Source organism: Phragmites australis, chromosome 12, assembly GCF_958298935.1.
Source record: "Phragmites australis chromosome 12, lpPhrAust1.1, whole genome shotgun sequence".
Lineage (NCBI taxonomy): Eukaryota > Viridiplantae > Streptophyta > Magnoliopsida > Poales > Poaceae > Phragmites > Phragmites australis.
Genome location: NC_084932.1, coordinates 15,107,706 through 15,132,544, shown reverse-complemented (window position 1 = coordinate 15,132,544; position 24,839 = coordinate 15,107,706). Strand labels below are relative to the sequence as shown.

Genomic DNA, 24,839 nt, shown 5'->3' with positions numbered 1-24,839 from the left:
TCATCTTGGATTCAACAACAGTTGTGCAACAAAACAAAGATATCTCTGTTATACGGAGTACAATGGAAGTGTTTAGCTATAGGTTGGAAAGACTACATCGTGATCTTTCCAATGGATCCAACCTCATCAATAGATTCCTCATGAGCGACTCAAAAACCTCAAAATGAGTCGACATTATAACAAATAGAGTTAGAGTCCAATTTTGTTTCCTTATTTTGTTAGGTAGCGTTTAGGGGGCTTGCATGCCCATAAATAAAGGCAATGTGCGACCATAATTAGTGAAGTTTTGTTGAAACATTGATTTCGCCTAAGGCCAAACAACACTATCTCTATGTGTGTCTTGCAACCACCTAGTTGACTACTTTGCAGAACTCCACCTTTACAATACATCATTCTTCATCTAGATTCATAATTTCATATTGCCTTAAATTATTCTTGCTTGTTCTTCGTTTGCTTGCAAGAATAAGAACTTCATGTTTAGGTTGATCGTGCCTACATCACGGGTAGTAACCTCCAGGAGTTGGTTTAACGATTTATAAAGAGCTTCGTCATCGTACAAGTGTAGCCAGGTCGTCAAAGTTATCTCCACCAAACCGACAAGTGTTTCTCATTGAAAGATTAGGACACCCAACCCCATATCTGAGTGTTTCTCCACGAGTGATATGAGGTATATCACATGGTCGTGGGAAGAATTTTGTACTCGCCTCTATGATCGGTTCAGCCGTGAACAATACGGAGACCAAATCAGGAAACTATTCAAGATCAGGCAAACGCATTCAGTAACAGAGTACCAAGAACAATTTGAGCCACACATGCATATGATTCTGGTGTACAATCGAGCCTTTGACACGATCTTCTTCACCACACGCTTCATTGATGGACTTCGGGATAACATCTACTTGGTGATTTTGCTGCATTGACCTAAACATTTGGACAACGCCTGCTCACTGGCCACACTGCAAGAGAGCATGGAAACATCTTTTCACTCACAGGGGGACCGTACAGGGAGCCTGATAGCTTTGATGTGTCCTACGATTTGCATGCCAATCATGTTTGTGCCATCAGTTCGATCAAGTGGTGAAGCCCCAGCAACTGATTCGTGTGGGATTAAGGGTACTCATGCCATCGACCGTCGCCTAATAGATGATCGATTGGTAGCTTTGCGAGCATATCGGCAGGTGTGTGGTCTATGCTTCAAGTGTGGTGAGCATTGGAATCCACAAAACCAATGTGCACCTCAAGTACAGCTTCATGCCATCGAAGAGCTACTGGAGATATTGCAGGGCCCGGAACAAAACAATCAAGACCTCAATGGATGCTGACTTAGATGATGACACATAGACGTCAATTTCTAAGACAACTATTCACAGGACTAAAGGCCCTCGTACAATCAGACTGTGGGGCATGATAGAAGACAAAGAAGTTCTGATTTCAGTCAACTCTGAGAGCTCAACTTCATCAATGCTCCATTGGTAACCTTACTGCATCAGAAGAATATTTCAATCCCTCCTAGCTCTGTTGGGATTGTAGATGGAGGTATGTTGACATGTACATCTGAACTAGCTGGATGTCATTGGTGGGTTCAAGGGATATCGTTCGTGAAGACTTCAAAACTCTTAACTTTGGCTACTATGACACGATTCTAAGCATAGAGTGGATTGAACAACATGACCCAATGATCACTGAAGGGAAGAACAAACATCTTCGTTTCAGTACAAAGGCTCAATGATCTATCTTCAGGGTGTTCAACCTGCATTACAGAAGTTCCCAAGTCCCTCTGGTGCTCAGTTGCAGAAGCTTCTGAAGCAAAATGTTGTACATCATTTGGTGCACATCAGTGAGGTGACCATAGGTGATCATCAACACCAGCATGTATACAAGCACTACTTAACCAATATGCTGAAGTTTTTGAGGAGCCTAAGCAACTACCTCCACATAGGTCATGGGACTGTCAAATTCCTCTGATACCAGGCACTAAACCAGTCAGTGTGTGACCTTATTGGTATACACCAGGACAAAACACTAAAATTGAACAACAAGTGACACAAATGCTCCAATCAGGATTAATCAGATTGAGTTTCCAGTCCATTTCCATCCCAGTACCGTTAGTCAAGAAGATGGGTCATGGCAAATTTGTGTATACCCAGGCATCTCAATGCTATAACAGTGAAGAATAAACATCCCATACCTATCATTGATGAGCTGCTCTATGAACTGACCGAAGCCAAATGGTTTACCAAGCTAGAGCTTAGAGCAGGTTACCGCCAATTTCAATTGGATGGGCAAAATGAGCACAATACAACTTTTCAAACTCATCACGACCACTTCGAGTTTAGAGTCATGATGTATGGCCTTTGCAATGCACCAGTAACACTTCAAGGCACAATGAACAAAATCTTGGGACCACTGTTGCGGGTCTGTGTTTTGGTCTTCATCAATGATATCTTAATTTATAGGCCGTCCTTGAAATAGCATGAGAAGCATGTCAAGGCTATGTTGGAATTACTCAAACATCATGGTTTGGAAAACCAAGTTGTCTAAATGCTCTTTTGCTCTTCAGCGCATTGCATATCTTGGTCATCTTATTTTAGCTGAAGGGTTTATCCAGATGACAAAATTGATGATATTGGGGATTGGCCAACACCAGTAAATGTAAAAGTACTACATAGTTTCCTGGAGCTAGCAGGTTACTACCGCAAATTTATAAAGGATTATAGGCTCATTAGCAAGCCACTGATAGACTTACTCAGAAAATAGTCTGTTTTCGTATGGACAATAGTGAAGGCTGCAGCATTTCAGGAATTAAAGTCTCGGTTAACTCAGGCTCTCATCTTAGCATTGCCGAACTTCAACAAAAGATTTGTCATTGAAACCAATGCAAGTGACAAAGGTATTGGCATAATATTGATGTAGGATGGTCATATGATTACTTACTTAAGCAAAGCACTATGTGCCAAGAATCAGGGGATTGCGGTACTGAAAGGACAATGATGTCGCCTACAGGGGGTGAATATGTGATTTTATAAAATTTGTACCCTTTTACTATTGGCCTAAACTTGTAGCGAAAATAAACCAATGGAGTTTTCACAAATGAAATCTTAAATATGCTAGGCTCAACTAGTGCACAAGTATGTAAAAGTTATAATCCTAGAGTGACAAAGATTAATCAATTCTAGAAAGATATATGCAAGAAAACTATAAATGAAAAACCATAAAAACACTATTTGTCAGATACTCTGGGTTGACCCATACTCTGGGTTTAGATCTGATTGTACAGAATCCAGAGTATTTGGGTTAAATCTGGAACCTCTGGGTTCAGCAGAGAATGAACTTGAAACTGAAATTAAACTACGTCTAAAGAGTTCTAGCCCAAACCAAATGAAGTTGTGTGTTCCAAGTGATGATTTCAAGTAGATTCATGGAGTACCTCTAATCAATTTCACACGAATAAGTAGATCGAGCAATATGCATAAATATTGAGGAAGAACACAAGAACAAGGTAACAAAAGACCGTTGCAGTTAGTACATGGAAATCGACTATGTATTTTCCATCTATGATAATTTGATTTTACACTATATACATATCAATATCACCACTGCAGTGTACATTAATTGATCCTCATAGAAAATTAAGGATCCATATTAGGTATAATTCTTCATAAATCACATTATACCTCAAGACCCTAACATGGGACTTATTCACAGCTCGATACACTGATGAGGACAATTTTTTGGTATTAGAGGGGACATCAAATGTATCACAAAGAATGGTAGAAAATATATTAGAATGTTATATGCATTTAATCCTTAGATATAAGCATTTAGTCCTTAGATTCACGTACTAAAGAATCTGAACAAAAAATTCATAAATTCATAAATTTGCAACAAATAATATCAATATGTCACTAAATCATATCCCCATAATCAATGTGCCAGAAAGAGTGAAGGTACCTAATAAAATCAAATCACTCAACTCCCAAATGCAAATAAGATAGAGAGAAGCATGGTCACAGGGGATAATACTTTTTAAAAGGATCCATGGAAATAAAGAAAGTTAACTTTCAAAATAGTAAATGCAAATTAACCTGAAGTTAATATACACCTTATAGATACTCAATATCCAAGGTCTACATATGCTCAGCATCCAAGACCCAGCATAAATGTGCACACTAACTCCATTGTTATGGGAGTCATGAGGAGTTAGAAAGAATAAATGAAATATCCACAATGTATATTGATTTAAGAGAATCGTACAATAAAAATACTACAATTGTCAACATGTATTTCTCCTCAAAAATTATTAAAGACCTTCAATTGGATCCATGCCAAAGTCTGTGGCCATGGCAGAGTGCCCAAAGCATTCAGACTGAACAAAATGAATGAAAACAATTGAGGCAGAATTGTACTTACTCAATAAAAGAGAGGTATTTACCTCAGTAATATCTACTCCTCAAAATATTCTCCATGTGGGATCAAAAGGGGTTTTTTGTTGTTTGGAAGCAGAATGAAAACAATAAGTGATGTGATAGAAAGCGAGGCTTGTAGCACAATGGCTTACACAAAGACCTGTCATCAATTTCGATGAATCACACTCTCCGATTATGAGTGGAATAACATTCCGATATTTAATATCATTGACATAATTTATCCATACAGTTGATAGATGTAGTGAACATATACTCAAATGAGTCACTTGATTTGGATATCTATGAAAATCCTTAAAGGATTTAAAATTCTGAATCCTAAAATAAATCACAACATATATTATGTAAAATTAAAAAAATCACTCTATGGCTTAACACAGTTGAATAAAATGTGGTACAAACCAACTAAGTGAGCTCCTTCTACCTAACGGTTACTCAATTAATGACGATTACCTAGTATGATTATAAAGAAATCATCAACTGGATTTTGTATCATCTAAGTGTATATTGATTATCTTAATATCATTAGAAATGCATAAGACATAAATAAAGCATGCAATCATCTTAAGATGAAAGATTTAGGTAAAACCAAATATTGCTTAGGTTGGCAACTTAAGCATGTTCTCTTATGAATACTTGTATACCAGTTTGTATATATCCAGAAGATATTGAAGTAATTAAATAAGGATAAATCACATTCATTAAAACACGTATGGTCGTTCGATTCCTTGATATTGATAAAGATATTCCTTGATATTGATAAAGATTAATTCATACCTCGAGCTGATGATAAAGAGATATCGGGACCTGAAGTTCCATCTCAGTACCATTGGAGCGTTAATGTATCTTGCATAGTTTAAGGGGTAAAGTCCTAAATAATAATCTATTAATGATCATCGGATTATATATTGTAATATTTTCCTTTATGAATTTTTTCTATTAAGATTTCTCATATAAGATTTTTAGTGAGACACTATTAATACAATCATTTATGTATGTCACATCATTTTTTCTAGTATTTTTTCAATGGGTTTTTAAGGATTTTTTATAGCATATTACAATTATATTTTTTCTCATATTTTTCTCACAGTGTTTTAGGATAAATCTTCAATTTGATGTATACATATTGATAAAAGGGAGTGTTACAAACCAAATAATTAACAAATGCCAAATGTCTATTGTACGAGCCCATTAGGGAAGGTGTGTGTCCCCAACAAATACACATATATTCACATTGTATAAATATATATCAATAATCAATGAAAGAATTCCCACAAAAAAATATCAATGAAAGAATTCCCAAAAAAAAATATCAATGAAAGAACGGATCCATTTATTCTCTACTTTATATTTATATTCTTTGACTATTACATTTCAATTCTAAACCGTTCCATACACCCGTCCAAACACTGCCTACCAACTTGCCGGAAGCTCGACCACCGGCCCACGGACTCGACCCACTCCTCGGTCCTTGTTCAACTTTCCGAGCGCCTCTCTCCTCTGTGATCTTCCCTCGCCCGCTCGCCCCACCGCGCGCCTCCCCCTCCTCCTCCGCTGCTGCCACCTTCTCCTCTCTCTGCTCACCGAAGAGAACTCTCACCCTCCCCGGCTCCCTGTCCCCAGCCCCTAGCCCCAAGAAACCGGCTGAAAAGAGAGTGAGAGGGACCCATAGGAGGGGCGGGCAAGATGATCGGCGTGGGGAAGGCGAAGCAGTACGCCAACGTGCTCGACATGCCCCTCAGCCGCGGAAGGCAGGAGGTACGCGCCCTCCCCGCCTCGAATTCCCTTCGGATCTGTGCGCGCTCGGTCTCCCTGGATCCGTGCTCACGATGTAGATCTTGTTTGGGCAAGCATCTCACTGCACTGGTGATCCCCTCCAGTTCTTTCCTCTTCCTGAGGTTCCGTTAGGAAGGCAGTAGGGCTGCAGCCTGTAATCTGTAGGCAAGGTTCACAGGTTCTGGGAGCAATTACGCGAGATGTAGTTGCGCCAGACGTGTTTGATGAAATGCGTCATTGCTCTTGATCAGTTTAGTTCAAGCAGTGGCCAATTCACGGAGCCTCAATTGTGCGCGAATTTTTTGTACCTTATTTCTGCTGTGTTTTCTCCAAACTTGTTGCAAGAGAATGCTTGGCACTGGTAGAAATGTGCTGAAATGTTGCACATACCAATAAAACATATATTCCCTAACATTGCATGCAAAGGAGAGACATAGTTGACCAACATGTGAAATTGTGAAGTTAATGATACTATGTACCTTAGGTTTAGTGCAAGTTTGGATTGTACTTTGGTGAACATCTTGGAAGTTATAGGAAGACATCATTGTTTTTAGACTTGATGTTGATCATAGTTTCAGATATAGAGTTAAAACTTAAAGTTAAATCACACTGATTACAATATGCAAATGTTGGAGTTAATAAGTATGGAAGGATGTAAACGTAGACTTAGTTGGGAATTCCCTTTCTGAAAATAAATCGAAGCTTTTTGCAGGAACCACTCTCAATTCGTTTTTACTCCTCTTGTCACAAATAAATGTTGGTTTTGAAAGTAGCATGTCTTCATAACATTTGAACCCCAACTTCTACCATAATGAATTTGTAAACCTAATAAAGTTATAATATGATTGAATTATTATTTTTAGACAAATCTGCTCATAACATTTTCATCTTGGTTATCTAATTACTCAGATAGACAATTTTAGTTGAAGAGTTCGACTGCATGCATTCTAAAACGATCCTTACTTTTGACTAGAGGGAGTACATTCGTACTAGTTACTAAATAGAAAAACTCAAATCTTCTTTTACTTCAGTTATTTTTTGAAGTTCATTGAAGTGGACCTAAACTATAATCTTTTTCGTTACAAGCAATAAAAGGGTATTATGTCTGCTTTTATTTGTCATTGTAGAAGGACCAAATTCAATTGCAACCAGAGCTCTTACGTTGGGAAGGAAAAATATAATCTCAATTTTCAATGGATGTTTTCCAAATTTGAACAAATGAGCACTCATCACTACTGTCACGGTCTTTATGCTTGGGGGTGGATTGGATCGGATGGGGTACTGGTGTGAGACAAGAGGCCGTGGCCTTGGACCTCGGCGGCGCGGTGGAGGAGCCGTGATCGGCTCGCCGTGCCAGCGAGGCAGGAACTAGCAGAGAGGGAGGATGAAGGTAACTTGCTGCTTGTTTATTTCGTGACGCCTACTCCCTTTTATAGCACAAGGGTAGCACTAATCCAATTGCCTAACAACTGATACTAATCCAATTGCCTAACAAACCGATAGTAATCCAAACAAATCCTAATGCAGCAAACTAACAAACTAGCTAATTTGTCTTGTAAACTAGACACTGGTCGAGGCCATCTTCCTGTCGCGCCTGCTGTAGGTATGGCCTACCATGACATTTCTCCCCTCCTCCGCAGGCAGCTCGTCCTCGAGCTAAAAATTGGGATACCGACGCTTGAACCTCGAGCAATTCCCATGAGGCTTCAGATGGCGCCAATCCGTCCCAATGCACTAGTAGCTCCTTGCGACCCCTGGCCAACCGCGACTTGGTTACTTTAGCCGGCTGTGGGGTGATACGGCCATGGAGCAAGGGTGGTAGTGCTGGCAGCTCTGTGGGCGGCTTGCCATGGAGTGGCTTGAGGACGCCCACATGGAAAACGTTGTGTATGAGGGCATTAGCCGGAAGACGAAGGCGGTATGCCACCTTGTTGACGCGTCCAATCACCTCATACGGTCCAAAGTAGTGAGGCCCAAGCTTGGTGCGACCTTTGATGAAGAGCGATGACCCATGGCGATGAAGCAGGCGCAACCACACCCATTGGCCGACGGCGTACTCGCATTCCTAATGACCGGCGTCATAATGTTGTTTGTGGAACTACTGTGCCTGCTCCAGGCGGTCCCAGACCTCGGACAGGAACTAATCGCGGTCGGCCAGAAGCTGGTTTACGGCCAGCAGGTTGGCGGAGCTGGTCGTGTACGTGCGGAGGGATGGTGATGGACGCCCGTAGACCACCGCGATCGGCGAGGTCTGCAGAGACGATTGGTACGACATATTGTACATGAACTCTGCCCAAGGGAGCCAACGAAGCCACTCACGCGACCTATCTCCTGTCAAGCACCGCAAGTACATCGTGATGATCTTGTTCACAACCTCTGACTGCCCATCAGACTGCGGGTGGAAGGCGGAGCTGAGGTTGAGCTTTACGCCAACCAACTTGAAGAGCTCCGTCCAGAACCCACTCGTGAAAATTGGGTCCCTATCACTGACTATCGATGTTGGGACGCCGTGGAGCCGAACGATCACGTCGAAGAATACGCGCGCCACCAAGTGACCCGTGTACGGGTGCGCGAGCAGCAAGAAGTGTGCCATCTTGGAGAACCGATCGACGACTGTCAGGATGACAATTTTGTTGTGGATGCGAGGCAGCCCTTCCACAAAGTCCATCGATATGTCGGACCAAGTGGTCGTCGGAACGCCTAGTGGCTGAAGAAGACCTGCTGGGTGAAGGTGCTCTCCTTTGTTCCGCTGGCACGTCGGGCAAGCGCGCACGTGATCCTGCACCACTGTCCGGGCATTGGGGACATGGAAATCAGCCCGTAGACGGTGGAGCGTCTTCTGAACACCTTCATGGCCGGTGTTGTGGATGGCAGCGAGGACGACCCGTAGATACGGTGAGGTGGGCGGGACGTAGACACACCCTTTGAACATGATGAGGCCGTCGTGGACAACCCACGGTTCTCGTTGTTGTCCCGCCACAATGGAGTCGCGGAGCGCCTGTAATTCCTTGTTCGTCGCCACTTCTTGATGGAGATCTTCAAAGATGGTGAAGTGGGCTGCCGTCATGGTCATGGACATCACCTGCACGTCCGTGTTGCAGCGCGACAATGCATCGGCCACTATATTGGTGTTCCCTGGCTTGTACTCGACGCGGAAGTCGTAGCCCAGGAGCCCCAATGGTGTTGGGGAATCGTCGACAGCTGCTGATCAAGCAAGAATTTCAAGCTGTAATGGTCAGTACGTACCAAGAAATGACGACCCCAGACATACGGACGCCAGTGGCGCACTGCTTGGACGAGTCCGATCAGTTCTCGTTCATATGCCGCCAATTTGGCGTGGCGCGCGGCAATGGCTCTACTGAAGAATGCGACGGCCCTGGAGCCCTAATGCAGGACCGCACCAATCCCCTGGCCCGATGCGTCGCACTTGACGATGAACTCGGCGGAGAAATCGGGCCGCTGCAGCACTGGAGCCGCCGTGATGGCCATCTTGAGATTGTAGAATGCGAGTTGCGTAGCTTCTGTCCATGTGAATGCTTCCTTCTTCAGCAGCTGCGTCATGGGTGCAGCGATGGCCCCGTAGTCCCGGATGAACTTGCGATAGTATCCCGTGAGGTTGAGGAACTCGCGTACCGCCCGGACTGAGCACGGACTTGGCCACTCCCTCACGGCGCGAACCTTCTGTTCATCCATGGCCACACCCGAGGCGGAGATAACGTGCCCCAAGTAAGCCACTGACTCGTCGCCGAAGAAGCATTTGGAGCGTTTAAGGAAGAGCTGGTGTTGTTGTAGGACCTGGAACACGGAGCGCACGTGTTGGAGATGTGCGGACTAGGACATGCTGAAAATCAGGATGTTGTCGAAAAACACGAGCACGAAACGGCGCAGGAACAGCCGAAGAATGTCGTTCATCAGTGCCTGGAAGGTTGCTGGCACATTGGTGAGGCCGAACGGCATCACCAGGAATTCGAACAACCCCTGGTGCGTGCGGAACGCCGTCTTGGCGATGTCGTCAGGGTGGATTAGCACCTGGTGGTACCCTGACTATAAATCCAGCTTGGTGAAGAATTTGGCGCCGCGCAGTTCGTCGAGGAGCTTGTCCACAACAGGGATGGGGAACTTGTCCTTAATGGTGCTCGCATTCAATGCGCGATAGTCCACACAGAAGCGCCACGAGCCATCGCTCTTCTTGACTAGCAGTATCGGCGATGAGAATGCCGAAGAGCTGCGTCGGATAGTACCTTGGCGGAGCATCTTGTCACACTGCCGCTCTAGCTCGTCTTTTTGGAGCTGTGCATACCGGTATGGCCGCACCGCAATGGCGTCTCTCCCGGCCTTAAGGTGGATGCGGTGGGTGTAGGCACGGGTCGGTGGCAGGCCATGTGGTTCGGCGAATATGTCGGAGTAGTTGTCGCACAATGTCTCCATCAACTCCCGACCTGTGCACACCATGGCTTGAAAGGAGTTACGCACTCGTGGAATGCCATGCCAGAGGACGCGGCGGCCATGCCAGAAGAACGCCATTGTTCGGGCAATGAAGTCCCACGTGATTGGCCCGAGTGTGCATAGCCACTGCACGCCCAAGCCGATGTTGAAACCGGCGAGGGGAATGGCGAAGAAGTCGAGTATGAAATCGTCCCCGTCAATCCCCATGGTAACGCTACGGCAGAGCCCCAGGCCGGTGACCCGGTCGCCATTTGCGACCGTGACGTTGATGTCCGCGCGCCCCCTGTGCGGAATGCCTGCCGTTGCCAGCACCTGCTCGGCGACGAAGTTATGTGTTGACCTCGAGTCGAGGAGGGCGGTGAACGTGACGCCATTCACCCGTGAGGCAACGCAGAGTGTCTGGGCTGAGCGAGGCTCAATGCCAGTCAGCGCCGCGAGGGAGATAGCCGGTGTCTCGTTGGTGTTGTCTGGCCCAATGTCGTCGACCTCTGCTGGGTGCACCACCAGGACGAAGAGTTGTTTGCACTTGTGGCCGTGGCAAAACTTTTCTTCGCAATTGAAGCAGAGGCCAAGCTTCCGACGTTCGCCCATCTCTGTCGGTGTGAGGATTTTACGTGGTAGGGTGCGTGTGGCGGTCGAGATGGCCGCCGGTGTTACAACTCCGGCGGACGTGCTCCCCATGGGTGGGCGTGACGAGGACCGCGGCGCAGTAGTCTTGGCGACCAACTGACCCCCGCACTGACCGCGCCGCTCGAACGCACACTCGAAGCTCATGGCCTTGTCGAGTGTCGGAGGCTCCTGGAGTTCAACGTTGATCTATAGTGGCTCGCCCAGACTAGCGGTGAAGATGTTGATCTGCTGACGCCCCATGAGCGGCCCAGCGTGGCAGAGTAAAGCGAGGAACTGCTCGCAGTAATCCGCCATAGAGCCAGTGCGCCTGAGGGCCGTCAATTCCCTAAGCTGGTTGCTCCGCATCGGTGGCCCGAACCTGGTGTCGACGAGCTTGACGAAGTGGGTCCAGGAAGGTTGGTCGATCTCTTGATCAATGCGGTAGTACCACATCTGCTCAAGCCCATTCATGTGGAACAACGCGAGCCATACCTTGTCGGTCTTTGGTGTTTGTTGGCCGCGAAAGTAGTGCTTGCATCGGTGTAGCCATGGTAGCGGGTCTTCCCGGCCGTCGTAGGAGGGGAAATTCAGTTTGTGGAGTTTGGGAATGCCACCGTACCGAGGCTGCGGGTGCTCTACCCGGATCGCACTCTGGTCGCAAGGCTCACGTGGTCGGTGTCGCTCGGATGGCCACCCAGGAGGCCCTTCTTCTTCCACTCGGCGTCGGCTGCTGTCGTGGCACCGGTGATATCATCCAAAGACCGGCCTCGGCCATGTTCCAGGCGGTTGATAGCGTTGTGGTGTGCTGACTGCTGTTTATCGAAATCCTTGTGGGTGGAGGTGAGAGAGTCGAGCTTGTCGTGGATGCTCTTGTTATCCAGCGACAATTGCTCGAGAAGACCCTGGATGGCCTTGAGGGCGGCGTCATTGCCGTCTCCGCTCATGGTTGAAGGTGCAGTGGAAGTCCCTGGCGTCTCTGATACCAAAGATGTCATGGTCTTTATGCTTGGGGGTGAATTGGATCAGATGGGGTACTGGTGGAAGACAGGAGGCCGTGGCCTTGGACCTCGGCGGCACGGTGGAGGAGCTGTGATCGGCTCGCTGTGCCAGCGAGGCAAGAACTAGCATAGAGGGAGGATGAAGGTAACTTGCTGCTTGTTTATTCCGTGATGCCTACTCCCTTTTATAGCACAAGGGCAGCACTAATCCAATTGCCTAACAACTGATACTAATCCAATTGCCTAACAAACCGATAGTAATCCAAACAAATCCTAAAGCAACAAACTAACAAACTAGCTAATCTGTCTTGCAAACTAGCCACTGGTCGAGGCCATCTTCCTGCCGCGCCCGCTGTAGGTATGGCCTACCATGACAACTACTTTCTGGAACCTTCTGTGGAACAATACCATGATTGTGTATTTTGCTGAATGTGGGATGTGTTCTAGAATAATCATATAAGCACTAAGTCATCATCTTGTACTTGAACTGGCGGGCAATGATGAGGTCTAACAGGCTGAGTACTCGGCTTGGTAACCGGTTAAGCCGATTAATTGGCCTGTTATGCCAAGTAAACCTGTTAAGCACCCGGTTTTGCATACTCGTAACAGGTTGGGCCACCTGTTACTAGTATACGGCTGAGTACTCGGTCTGTTAGACCTGTTTTCAAAACACTTGCAAAAAATGTGAATCCCAGAAGGGTGGAGCTAATGAGAGTGAACTGAAGAAAAGTAAAAGGAATGGAAGGGGTTGAAAGTAAATTCTCCTAGTTTCTGCAAATCTAATATGCTTAACAACTGCAACGCCGTTGTTAAGGGTATTACATCGATGCAGGTCGTTGGTCCTTATTAAATTGCTCCAAAACCTGCATATGGACCACTATTGACAGTGTGGCTTGGGATTTTAGGCTCTCAAAGCCACCAAGATACGATATCAGATCATTTTGGTATGGACATAAAGCTTTCTAACTGGGCAATGGTATTATGGTCTCAGTGCCCAAACTCATGGTGGAGGATACAGTAGGAATAGGCATGAAAAGAAGGGTAAGTGAACACGTTAGAGAACCATCAAAACTATCATATACTTGGGGGACAAAACACAGGACCCTCAAAAGTGTCATTTAACCAACTGCACCAAGTTCAAATATGTAAATACCTGATACCCTGCTAACTTTTGCATTGCATCCAATGTTTAAAGTTTGATCACTATAGTTCAACAGAAGATTTTATTGCATAAAATTTTCTTTTCATTGTTCTTTGTAGCATTGGGTTTATTGGTCATGATCTTATTAGTGGTCACGTAGTTGCTTATTTCTTCGGTAGAACACTCATTAGTTATTGACAAATTTTTGCGATGAGAAGTCAAAGACTATGATAAGCTTTCCTCATGTTTTGGGTATCTCTAGGGTTTCTAGTTTATAACTTCATCAGCTTGCTTCCTATCGTGGCCTGTTTCTTTACCATATATGCTCAGTGAATATTTTGTCATTTGTAGGTCAGTTTGAGTGCATTTGCATTCTTGTTCTCAGAGTTGGTTCAGTACAACCAGACACAAGTTGACAACATTGCTGAGCTGGAACGGAGGTAGCTTCTATTGTCATATTGTGTATATACTTGTCTTTGTCTGATGAATCTGTATTGAGGCTAATTGACTATTTTCTATCATGTGCCTTTTGTTTTCAACCTTGTCTTGATTGATATGTGGTACAACCTTCTCAGTTACCACATGTTTCTATCCTATACCCAGATCACATAAATTCATTCAACAATTTTTATCCATCGAATTATAAACTCATCTGGGCTACATCTGTTTCTTTTGTCTTATGAACAGACTGGAGGATGCTGGTTATGCTGTCGGTGCAAGGATGCTTGAACTTCTTTGTCACAGAGAGAAGGTTCGGTACCAGTTTCTTTGCTTGGTTTATATATTTAGCATTGTAGAAATCTGAAATAGAACTTTTTCCTTGCTCCATATTTGCAAATGACATTTTTACAAAAAATAGTTTTGTTTGGATACAGAACTAACTCTATGTAGCCCAATATCTGATATATCATATATGAATATTCAAGCAGTGTACATTAGTATAAACCATAGTAATGCATTTTCCTGGACTAGTTGAATAATAACTGTAGTGTCACTGTGTCAGCTCGTTGTTTTTAATGAACTTTATAGGATGAAATGCTCATATGCTATACTATCCGAGTATCTGATTTAAAGACTTAATCTCCATGTTATTATATATATGCTTTGAGTTTCTTTTCCTAGCCTTTTCCTTTTGAGGTAGTCATATGTTCGGAAAGATAATTAGGTTGTTACTTCAGGGGAATAGGCGAGAGACACAACTTCTGGGGATTTTATCATTCATTCACAGCACTGTATGGAAAGTCTTGTTTGGAAAGGTATTTATGTTCCGCCTGTGTGTCCTTCTGATTCCTATTCAATCTCACAATGGAGTGATTACAATATTTTATATTCCTTAAGCTTTATTATTGGTGAGATGATTCTTAGATTACAAAAGAAGTGTAGATATAAGCAGGGAGAAGTCTGCAGACTAAGTAACCTTTGTTAGTTTCTTCTTCCTTGATATTGGTAACATTTACCTCCTTATATTGCTGCGGTAGAGCCTAAAAACAGAAACTTTTCGAGAGCAGACCTAAAAGGTAGCAGGTACCCAAAAGGAAATAACAAACATTGAAAGTGATAAACCTATTCCCTGTTTTATTGCAAGCTGTCACATGCGCACCACTATAGCAACTGCTTGAAGTTGGACATTGTCGATGCTACAGTACTGCATGTGAAAATTACCCTTGTACTGCTGCAGATGACAACTTATCCCTCCCTTGTTTTACAGCTTGTCCTGAGCTGTAGTGGCAAGCATGGCTGTAGCCATTTGTAGCCCCTGTTGAGGAGCTGCAGTGCCCATGACTCGTCACGCGAGAGAATAGTGAGACCATTAAGACTATTGGCTGTGATGGCATCCATGCTTTGTGGTGCAATTCCTGCCACGCGCTGCAGCCAATGTGTGAGAAATGTGAATACGGTGTGATCCCCTCTATGGCACCCACATCACATGGCACTGCCGATGTCTCGGTGTTAACCAATTGCGTGGAGAAGGAAGGTGGGAAGCAGCAACGAGCTTCTTGGTAAAGGCACCAATTATGCAGCCTAGGACAGCAAGGCCAGGAGAGGAGATGTTGCTTGCATAACTAGCGCACCGACATGTTATGCCTCCCACTCCATGCAGACTGCCCAATAGCCAGTTCCCTTTCCAAGTGCCATGGTTTCAAAAGCTTACAACTGGTCTTCATTTAATTACATGCCTAATAGTGACTATTCGGCCTAACCAGAAAGATCATGCCACTTAACCAGCAATCGTACGTTAACAGTTGACACTTAACATTTAGGGCACCATTTTTGAAACATTGCCCAGCATGCAAGTGCCACTTTCAGAATGTTTATCTTGTCAAGATGAGACCGGTACAGGATGTACGGTTGGGTTTGTGGTAGTCTTGCTCAAATCTAAAGACCGATTCGTGAAGCAATCATTCTGAGATAACAGTACAACCACAAGCTTGGAATAGGACAGGTCTAACCGATTAATTTGTTTTACTCTCAGCATGGTGTAGACCATTTGGTGGTACCGGAAACGGAAGGGTGTACTTCATGGGATTCATAAAGCGCAAGAGGGGGCTTTCGTTGTTGACGTGTATTCACGTGACGGTGAAACCTTAGCAGGTATGCACGTGCTGAGAGGGACATTGTAAAGGTTTTGTAATAATTTCCTGGTCGTATACCTCTGAAGTGTGTAAGTGTCTTGCGAACACGGGCATAACGGATCATGACTTGTGAGTAAAGTGTATAACATCTGTAGAGTTAAAACTGAATATTCAGCCGTGCTCACGATCACAAGCGACGATGAACCCTCACATGATTAGAACTTGATGGTATGGTTGGTATGGTCAACTGTGGTGGTGGGAACCATAGTTGAGGTGTGGTCAATCACGATAGTGGGAATTGTGGTTGAGGTTGGGTTATAGTTGTTCAACCTTGACGATTGGAGTCCTATTTGAGGTGTTGGTTGGTCAATCTTGGTGGTGAGAACCTTGGTTAAGGCGATCAATGGGTTGTTGGGTCAAGATGGTTGAAATCTTGAGGTTAGGTGTTTATTTACTGATATTCACTTAATTCATTACTCGCTTTTCGATTGCGGTTGAAGTACATGTTGCTTTTCTGCAAAAGAGCCAAATCAGCCTTACTTTTGTTCAAACCTTCATATGAATATTAATTCCTCATAATTTGCTAAGTACGATATGTGTTCACTCTTGCTATAATCAAACACTCAATTGGGAAAGATTTTATAGACTTCATGGAAGAAGGTACACTCTAAGGAGGTGTTCTCTGTCGATTGCTCGTGGAGTTATTAGTCATGAAGACTATGTTTAGGATCCGCTGTAGTTTTATTTGATTATTTGACCTTTGAAGGTCTCATTTGTAAGATGTTTATTGTAATATTTATCGTCAATGAAGTCATTATGTGTTGAGATTGATTCCTGAGCTCAGCACATAGATGAGATTGGTCTTTTCCTTGGACCTATCTCGACAATCACACTGTTCACACTGCATTAGCATTCGCGAGCAGTACACTTGTACCGCTAACATGCCACTTAAAAGTTAAACATGGGTGGTTGCATGTTTTTTAAACACGTGGGATAAGTTAGTCGATTCTCGATCACCTCCTTAGAGACTTTGGGCATATTGGACGGTTGCCATGCAAACACATATTTTTGTTTGCCTAGATGAAAGTGATGAGCTCGAGTTTTATTTGGGGTCAAGGTTGGCTCCTATCTTGACCGTCTTGATCGGCTTAGACAGGTCGATGGGCACTGTCTTGATATCACCGTCAGTCTTCTTGTCCTTAGCATCGTCATTGGTCTCACACTTGGCGGAGTCATCAGACTTGGAAGTATCAGTGACACTTATGAGCTTGGAGTCCTTGACACTGTCCTTACCCTTGGCGACAGCTTGATGCCTCTGACGTTTAGACTCTATGTCTCTTGAGGTAGTCGTCGTTCGGTGGAAGTGCTCGACCATCTTTAGGCTCTACTTGTCGTATTTGATTGTTGCACGTTGATCTTCCTTGACGGTTATGATCTCTTTGGGATCTGGGATTTTGAGCGCCTGATATACATAATGCACCACGACCATGAACTTGTCTAGCATTGGGCAACCTAGGATCACATTGTACACCGTCTCAAAGTCCGTAACATAGAAGGTCAACTTCTCTGTACGGAAGTTGTCGAGCGCGTCGAACGTGACCGGTGACTCGATCTGACCAAGAGGTATTGTTGATTAGTTTGGAGTTATACCATAGAAAGGCTTAACTTCTGCCTTGAGCTCCGACCTTAAGATTTCCATCTTTTCTAACGTCTTAGCGAAGATGAGGTTGAATGAGTTACCCCTGTTAACCAATGTTCAAAAGACCTTGATGTTGAGGATAGTAGGTTGGACTACAATCGGGTATTGACCTGGGTGTGGAACCGCGGTTAGGTGGTCGGCTTGATCGAATGTGATCGGAACCTCCGACCACTTGTATATCGGGGAGGCCCAGTTAGAGCAGGTTAATCTCTCATTCGATCGCCTTGTATTGCCTCTTAGATTCATACGTGGTGGATCCTTCGAAGATGTGTGTCAAGTTCTTATCAGCCCCGCAGAATTCGGGCTCGTCATCATCAACGCCTAGCTTTGGCCTGTTTGCTATGATAGTCAGCAGTAGTAGCCTTGAGCTTATCTTTAAGCTTCTTGTTGACAACTTGACACTCGTCAAAGTCACGCTGGTTGGACCGATGAACAGGACACTACTTACCGCCATCAAGACTCTGGCCCTTATTGTCTCTAGTGTTGTGTGACTTGCTCCTCTCGATCGCGGCTACGGTCGTATCTGGACTCTTACGCTTGTCACCAGATTTGCTCTTCCTCCCCTCATTGTTTGAAGACTCGGGCTTGTCTTTGCCAAACTTAGGGGTTTTGGTGTGTTCTTGGGCTTCAGCATGCTTCTCAAACTTGTCGGTTGGCTCGAAGAGTTCCTTGACTGTCTGGATTTTTCGGGTGGCCAGCTTCCCGACCAAATCTCTGTCCTTGACGCCCCTCTTGAAGGCGATGATGATCGACTCGTCGGAGATATCCGAGATCGTATTACGCTTTTCTATGAACCTCCAGATGGAGTCTCGAAGAGATTAGTCCTTACCTTGGTTCAACTGATGGAGATCGTCTTCTATTCCCGTACGCTCGAACATACTCTGGAAGTTGGCGATGAACTGGGCCTTCAACTTGGCCCATGATCAGATCGAGTTGGATGGCAAGTTCAGTAACCAGGACCTTGCAGGTTCATTGAGTGCGGTTAGTAGGTAACTGGCCATTACCTTGTTGTTATCGCCAGTTGCTCTAATAACAATAGTGTAAATCTATAACCACTCATTGGAGTTAAGCTTCATGTCGTACTTCTGGATCGGTTCTGCTTTGTACTTCTCAGGCCATTGTATCAACCAAAACTCGGGTGTGAAGGCTTCGCAGCCTCTGTCGAATCTTTAGGAGATGGGGTGGACTATCACACATGTTCCTTCGAACAGGGGAATCATGTCGACCATCCCATCCTGGAGATATGCAGTTGTTATGACGACGATCGTCTTCGCGATGCTCCTCACGACGATTATCGATCACCTCCCGTAAGTAGTGCCTGTCGTGAGAGATGTGGTTTCTTAGGTCTTCCTGATTCCTACGTCTATGGATGGAGCAGCTGCAGTTCGACCTGCAAGGTTGTGCTCGACCTCGACCATCCGAGCTTCCTGTTTGCAATCCCGCTACTCGGGGATGTCCGCATTCGTGGCTCCTCGAACTAGTGTCTTACCAACTGGGGTGTCTATAATCGCTAGGGTTGTTCACTCGAACAATATGGATCTGAGCCGCATCAAGCAGAGTCTTTAGCTGGTTGACCATTGGGTTAGGATTCGTCAGATCCAACTCGAGGAAGAATCTTAGAATTAGATAGGCACCATGGACGTTGGCCTCCAGAGTGCTGAAGATACCACTGACGAGCTGACGTTGCCCCGTGATTGCTATTCTGAGAGAGTTCGTTCCCTGATCTTGGAGCCGTTGTCAGTGGAAGCATCACCTGACCAAGAGGTGTCTTTGTAACAAGTCGATGTTGAATATCAGGGTTCACCTGATTCTTCGTAGCCCGTCGATGGCGGGTGGTGTTAGGGACTTGCAAGGCTCCGACTGCAGATGTCCCTAGCGGTAATCCTCCGGCGATATCGGTATTTTGGGCGGCGGCCACTGCTGCTGGATCCTAAGGGATTCTTGCACCATTGTTTACCATGACGTTCGGATCTTTCGTGTTCTGGTCAACAGGTAAACTCTTGAGTCCTCCAGCTATGAACACGAATTGATATGTTCGGCTGCTCTGGCCGTTGATGGAGTTGTCGTCGCTACTCTCCAGATCGTCACCATCGTTGTCGGTGTCTATGAACGGAAGAACGCTAGGCTACTCTGCCACCTCGCGGTATGCATCAAATGGGCTAGAGTCGAGGATACTGGTGTGGATCAGTCCACCTTGATCATCCCAACAGTACGCCATAGTTTCAAAAGTGATCTCAGATCCGATAGGAGGCAATGCAAAGATGACTACCGTCGACTCAAAGTGATCATAGAAGCCGGTGTCAGAGAATCTAACGCGGATACGTACTTAGACATAATTGATCCTGAAAAACAAATGAAGGCTCCTACTTGACACGCGAACTATCGCGATTAGTGTCCGGCAAGATCTCCGAGTATACCGGGTTTGCAAGTATATGTCTTCGAGATCTTCGAGTATATCGGGTCCTACAGATCTAGGTCCGCAATATCCTGAGTTATTATGATGTACTCCTTATGCGCATACAATCTATAGTTAGATATTCGACAATTTGTAATTCCAGTACTTGTTTTCTTATGTTACCAGGTGGCTGACTCACTTGAGAAGGGAACAGAACATGAGGATGAATACATGATTAGTGAAAAGGAGCTTCTTGTTAACCGGTTTGATGATCTTTTGTGGACTTCATAACGTGTTTCTTTTCCTACAAGTCAAAATGTGATATTTTCTCTGATTGGACAGGTTCATTTCCGTGCCAAAAGACATGGGAGCATTCAACTGCGGAGCTTTTGTTGCGGGCATTGTAAAGGTAGGAATTCCAGTTTTAATGTCCAACCACTGATCTTATCATTTTACCTGAGCAGTGTTTCAACATTAATTTGTAACTTTTTGTAGGGTGTGTTAGATAATGCTGGCTTTCCTGCGGTAGTTACTGCACACTTTGTTCCAATTGAAGGCAATAGGTCAAGGACGACAATCTTGATTAAGTTTGCTGAAGAGGTAAAATAAGTTTGTATGGTTTTATGTTGTTAGTTCTGTTGCACATGAATGATGTGTATATTTTTTTTACTGCTGACTCATAAAAATATTAGTAAAAAGTTTGATAGTATTGCTAAATCCATAACACTGTAAATTATCTCTGTTCATATTGGAAACAACTATCTAACAAAGACCATACATTATCGGGAAATATACTGTTGGGCACCAATTATCGTATCACTAACTTAAATTCAGTTAACAAAATCTAATATTTCAGTATAAACAGGTGTGCATCTCATTAGACTTAATTTAGAAGACTAATGCGATATGTTTGTGTCAGACATATAAGATGGGAGTCTTAAAACTTCACTACGTTAAGTCTAAATTATTTCATTTATATATGATCCGCTAAATTTATTAGTCAACAGACCACAAATTTGATTGCATGCATTTTAAAATGACATCTATTGGTCTGGCTATATTAGAATATAAGGTGATGTATTTTTTTTCAGATTTTACACCGAGAAGCAAGACTTGGCTGAGTTTTATGCTATGTTTGTACACCAAACCTTTTTCTGGTCTATTTGTAAGTTGAATCTTTGTTTGATAGTTTGGTTGTTTCTGGTACTTGATTTATTTAATAGTGGTTTGAGAATAGAAGTGATGAAGGTGAGACTGCAGGGGCTTTATCATTCTTATTGGAATTGTAATTGTAAGACATTGCTTTATCTACCAAAACTGCTCCTGTATTAGAAACTTTTCCATGATTTTTTCCTTATAACAAAGGAATCTTTCAGTAGTCTTTTTTTAGCTGGCAGATTGTTCTGTTTTTGAAGAGCACTTGGTAGATTGTTCTACAGTTTTACGTTTCATTTTGACTTGTCAAATCTTTCTTACGCATCCATTTAAGTACGATGCATTAGAACGATATAGAAGTAATGGTGAACATGTATAATGGATTGATGGATTGAACCGTACCTTTTTTTCCTCTTGTTTTATCTCCATTCTAAAACGATTGGTTCTGTTTTCGCAAATTTTATTCTTTTTGGGAGGATTCAGAGTTTTTTTTTTCATACTGGTTTTGACCGATCGAGCGCAACAAATGATGTTTCTACCTCGTCTGAAGTAATGTTATGAAAATGAAACTTTACAAATGCTTGGACTCCCCTTCACTCAGTGTTGGCTACCTGGGCGACTCGCCAACTTCGTTAGGAGGCCTAACCATACTGTTCATCACTTTCTCCAATCGCACTGATGGGTTGCGCACTCATGGCGTCAAAAACACTTTACTTACCGCAGTTATTTTTGGCACTAGGTGTAGCTTTAGTTCAAATCCAATACATGGCATGTAATCTTATAGCAACCCTAACAATATAGTCAACTATTAGCTATAAAATCGTTCATGTTATCTATAGATAATAAAATAGATAACTATTTCAATAAACTAGCTATAATATTTTCTTCTAATTTAATAGATATCTACATGTAATAGGTATTAAAAGTCTATATATATCTTGAACATGCTATAGACTAACTACACATTAGCAGCTATATTTTCTCTCTTTATAGTAACTCATATTTACATAGAAGAAAATATAATGTGGACATCCTTATAGTTTGATGACATAATTGTTGGAGACATCCTTAATTGATCAATACAACTAAGTTACTTCATACGGATTGGCCAAAATTTGTTCTCTACCTTCAACTTTTGTCAAATGTGCATGAAAAACATTCTAGCGTGGCTCATTTGTCATCAAGTCGCACCCTTCGCGGGACATGGAATTGTTAAGTTGGCCGTACTATTATGGATATTTTCTATATTATTGGGATTTTTGGATTATGAAGGCGTCTAAGATTTTCCGGATCCAACATTTGATAAGGATTATACTGCAAATATAGTTACTCCCGGTTACTCCCTGTTTTTAAATTTTCCGGATCCAACATCTGATAAGGATTATATTGCAAACATTTTATCAAGACAATCAAATTGTTGCTAAGCATGTTCATTAGAAAGATCGGTAGGAGTAAGCGCCATGCTCCTGCATGACAGGTTCTAGTCGACATAAAATAATTAACCCTAAATCAAGAATTTTTTTGACTTGCTTCTATTTATTCTCGGCTTGAATTAAAGAAACATCAATTCGAGTTCAAAGTTCCCAACTTGATTACACCCACGATCATCTTGATTCAAAAGTTTCAACTCGAGCTATGGTTTTCTACTCAGTTCCACAATCCCCAATGCTGATTACAAAAGATATTCACCTCAAATCTACAAAAAAAAACTTGGTTGGAACAAAAAAATAATTAGGGACGCCTCACTGATCTACTTTTTTTTTTAAGAGAGAGGCAGTAGGGGCGGTAATGGTGCGGCAAAAGATATATTGGGCGAGCGCCTTCACGTTGGACCATTTAGCGAGTGATATCAAATAACCAAGAGAGTGTGAGGTAGATGCTATCTTAAGAGGAAGAAAACAGAATTATCAAAATTCGACAACTACCTAGAAGGTATTGTAGGACAACAATAACTGCCACTATGTCTCCCAAGTGGATACCACCATCACATAAACGTAGAAAAAGGGCCTGTTACAGGCCTTGATTTCTATGTTATATCATATAAGGAGAATCATTCTACAAGTTCACCAGCACACCCGAGTAAAAATACACTAATCATAATGACAAAAACATAACCGATGTGTGTTAGCCATTTCATTGATGTATTTTTTTCTCGTTAAAAACAAATCAAAGTTTGAGATTAAAAAATCGGTTTATTTTAGCTTATAGCTTCATTTTCTAGAGTAAAAGGCAAAAGTGATATATAACCTTTCGACAGCTTCTATGTCATGGTTGCATCTTTAAAATGCCAAAAAAAATCGTAAAAGCTTCATCGTCATGCTCAAAGTACTGTTTGGTGAGGTGTCGAGTAAATGAGATCCTGGATTGGGTTGACACCTCACACGATAAGCCCAAATCCACACAATTCACAAAGTAAACATCTCTAAAAGCCAACCAGACGTGACCAAGCAAAATTGAAATTGAAATGCCCATACACAACACCGACCAAGAGATGATCCACCGTTTGCTCCCTCCGCTGGGGCCACCACCACCCAAACCACACAGAGCCACTTATTCCACCGTCCTGTGAGTAAATGAACAATATTCTAAAGTTGAATACTTCAGCACAAACACGGTAATAATAGGGTGTACAATATTTTCTATTTCTAAAACTTTAACATCTAATACTATTTATCTATAATAAATTCAACATCTTACGATAAGTAAAGTCTGTGAAGTCAAACGATCAAGTCCCTCCTTTATCACCCCAGAGCCCCTTAACGTATTTTTTATATGTACTTGTCAGCTCTCCTCTTGTGACTTGATCATATTATAAGAATAAAAAAGTAAATTTTATAAGATTTTATTTAGAAAAAATTCATGATATATTAGTTGAGCTAAAGAGAAGAGAGAGATTGAGAATATCTTTATAGAACAGAGAGGTGCCACCGCCGTTGTAACGATCGAATCTTGGACGGCGCAGGGGTCCCTCCTCTTAGGACGTCACCGATCCCTTCATATGCGTTGTTGAAGCCACCATAGGTACAATCCCATCCTGCCACCTGCTGATTGTTGTGAATTGCGCCATTGCAGATCTATGATAGAAATAAGGTTGTGCTATCAGTTACACAGATTGAAGCAATGAAAACCTAACAAATTCTAACTAAACTGCGAAGGGGACCATATGATACTCATTTCGATGCGGGGAAAGGGATTTTGTTGCCACCAAGATCTCACTTCTCTGACGATCATGGCAAGTGAGGATGCTTCTTAGTGTTGTGGAACACTTAGATATGGAGAGTGAGAAAGAAGAATACTCTTCGTTGCTTTATATTGAGGGAAGACTGGAGGTTGTGTATATGAGAAGCTAAAAGACCATAGGGAGATGAGCGGGTTGTGTGTGTGGGAAGTCAAGAGCCAAGAAATACGAGCAGTTAAATTTGAAAATGTCCACGAGTCTTTAAATATAGACGGGTGCTTATAAAATTCGTATGTGTTTACCGAATACACATAGATCAATCTTACAAGAAACCGTCTATGACAATATCACAGACAGATTTTTCTAAAGCTGTCTTTGTTTGTACGATGATAAAACATACGGATTTATAAAAAATCGTTTGTGATTTCATTCACACCTAGACGTT

The 24,839-nt window shown here is 43.2% G+C and overlaps 1 protein-coding gene across 3 annotated transcripts; it reads left to right on the top strand.

The window, feature by feature from the left end:
• The first annotated feature begins 5,821 nt into the window (after positions 1-5,821).
• On the top strand, positions 5,822-21,439 carry LOC133886780 (uncharacterized). Of its 3 annotated transcripts, XM_062326613.1 has the most exons (9): positions 5,822-6,182; positions 7,328-7,590; positions 13,746-13,834; positions 14,082-14,145; positions 14,573-14,650; positions 20,248-20,324; positions 20,404-20,470; positions 20,557-20,661; positions 21,153-21,439. In XM_062326613.1, the coding sequence occupies exons 2-9, from the start codon at positions 7,585-7,587 to the stop codon at positions 21,180-21,182; spliced, it is 516 nt and encodes a 171-aa protein (XP_062182597.1). In that variant the 5' UTR covers positions 5,822-6,182; positions 7,328-7,584; the 3' UTR covers positions 21,183-21,439. The 3 variants fall into 3 exon arrangements, with proteins under 3 accessions (XP_062182597.1, XP_062182596.1, XP_062182598.1); XM_062326612.1 differs by lacking the exon at positions 7,328-7,590; XM_062326614.1 differs by lacking the exons at positions 5,822-6,182; positions 7,328-7,590 and adding an exon at positions 11,876-12,398.
• The last annotated feature ends 3,400 nt before the right edge of the window (positions 21,440-24,839 follow it).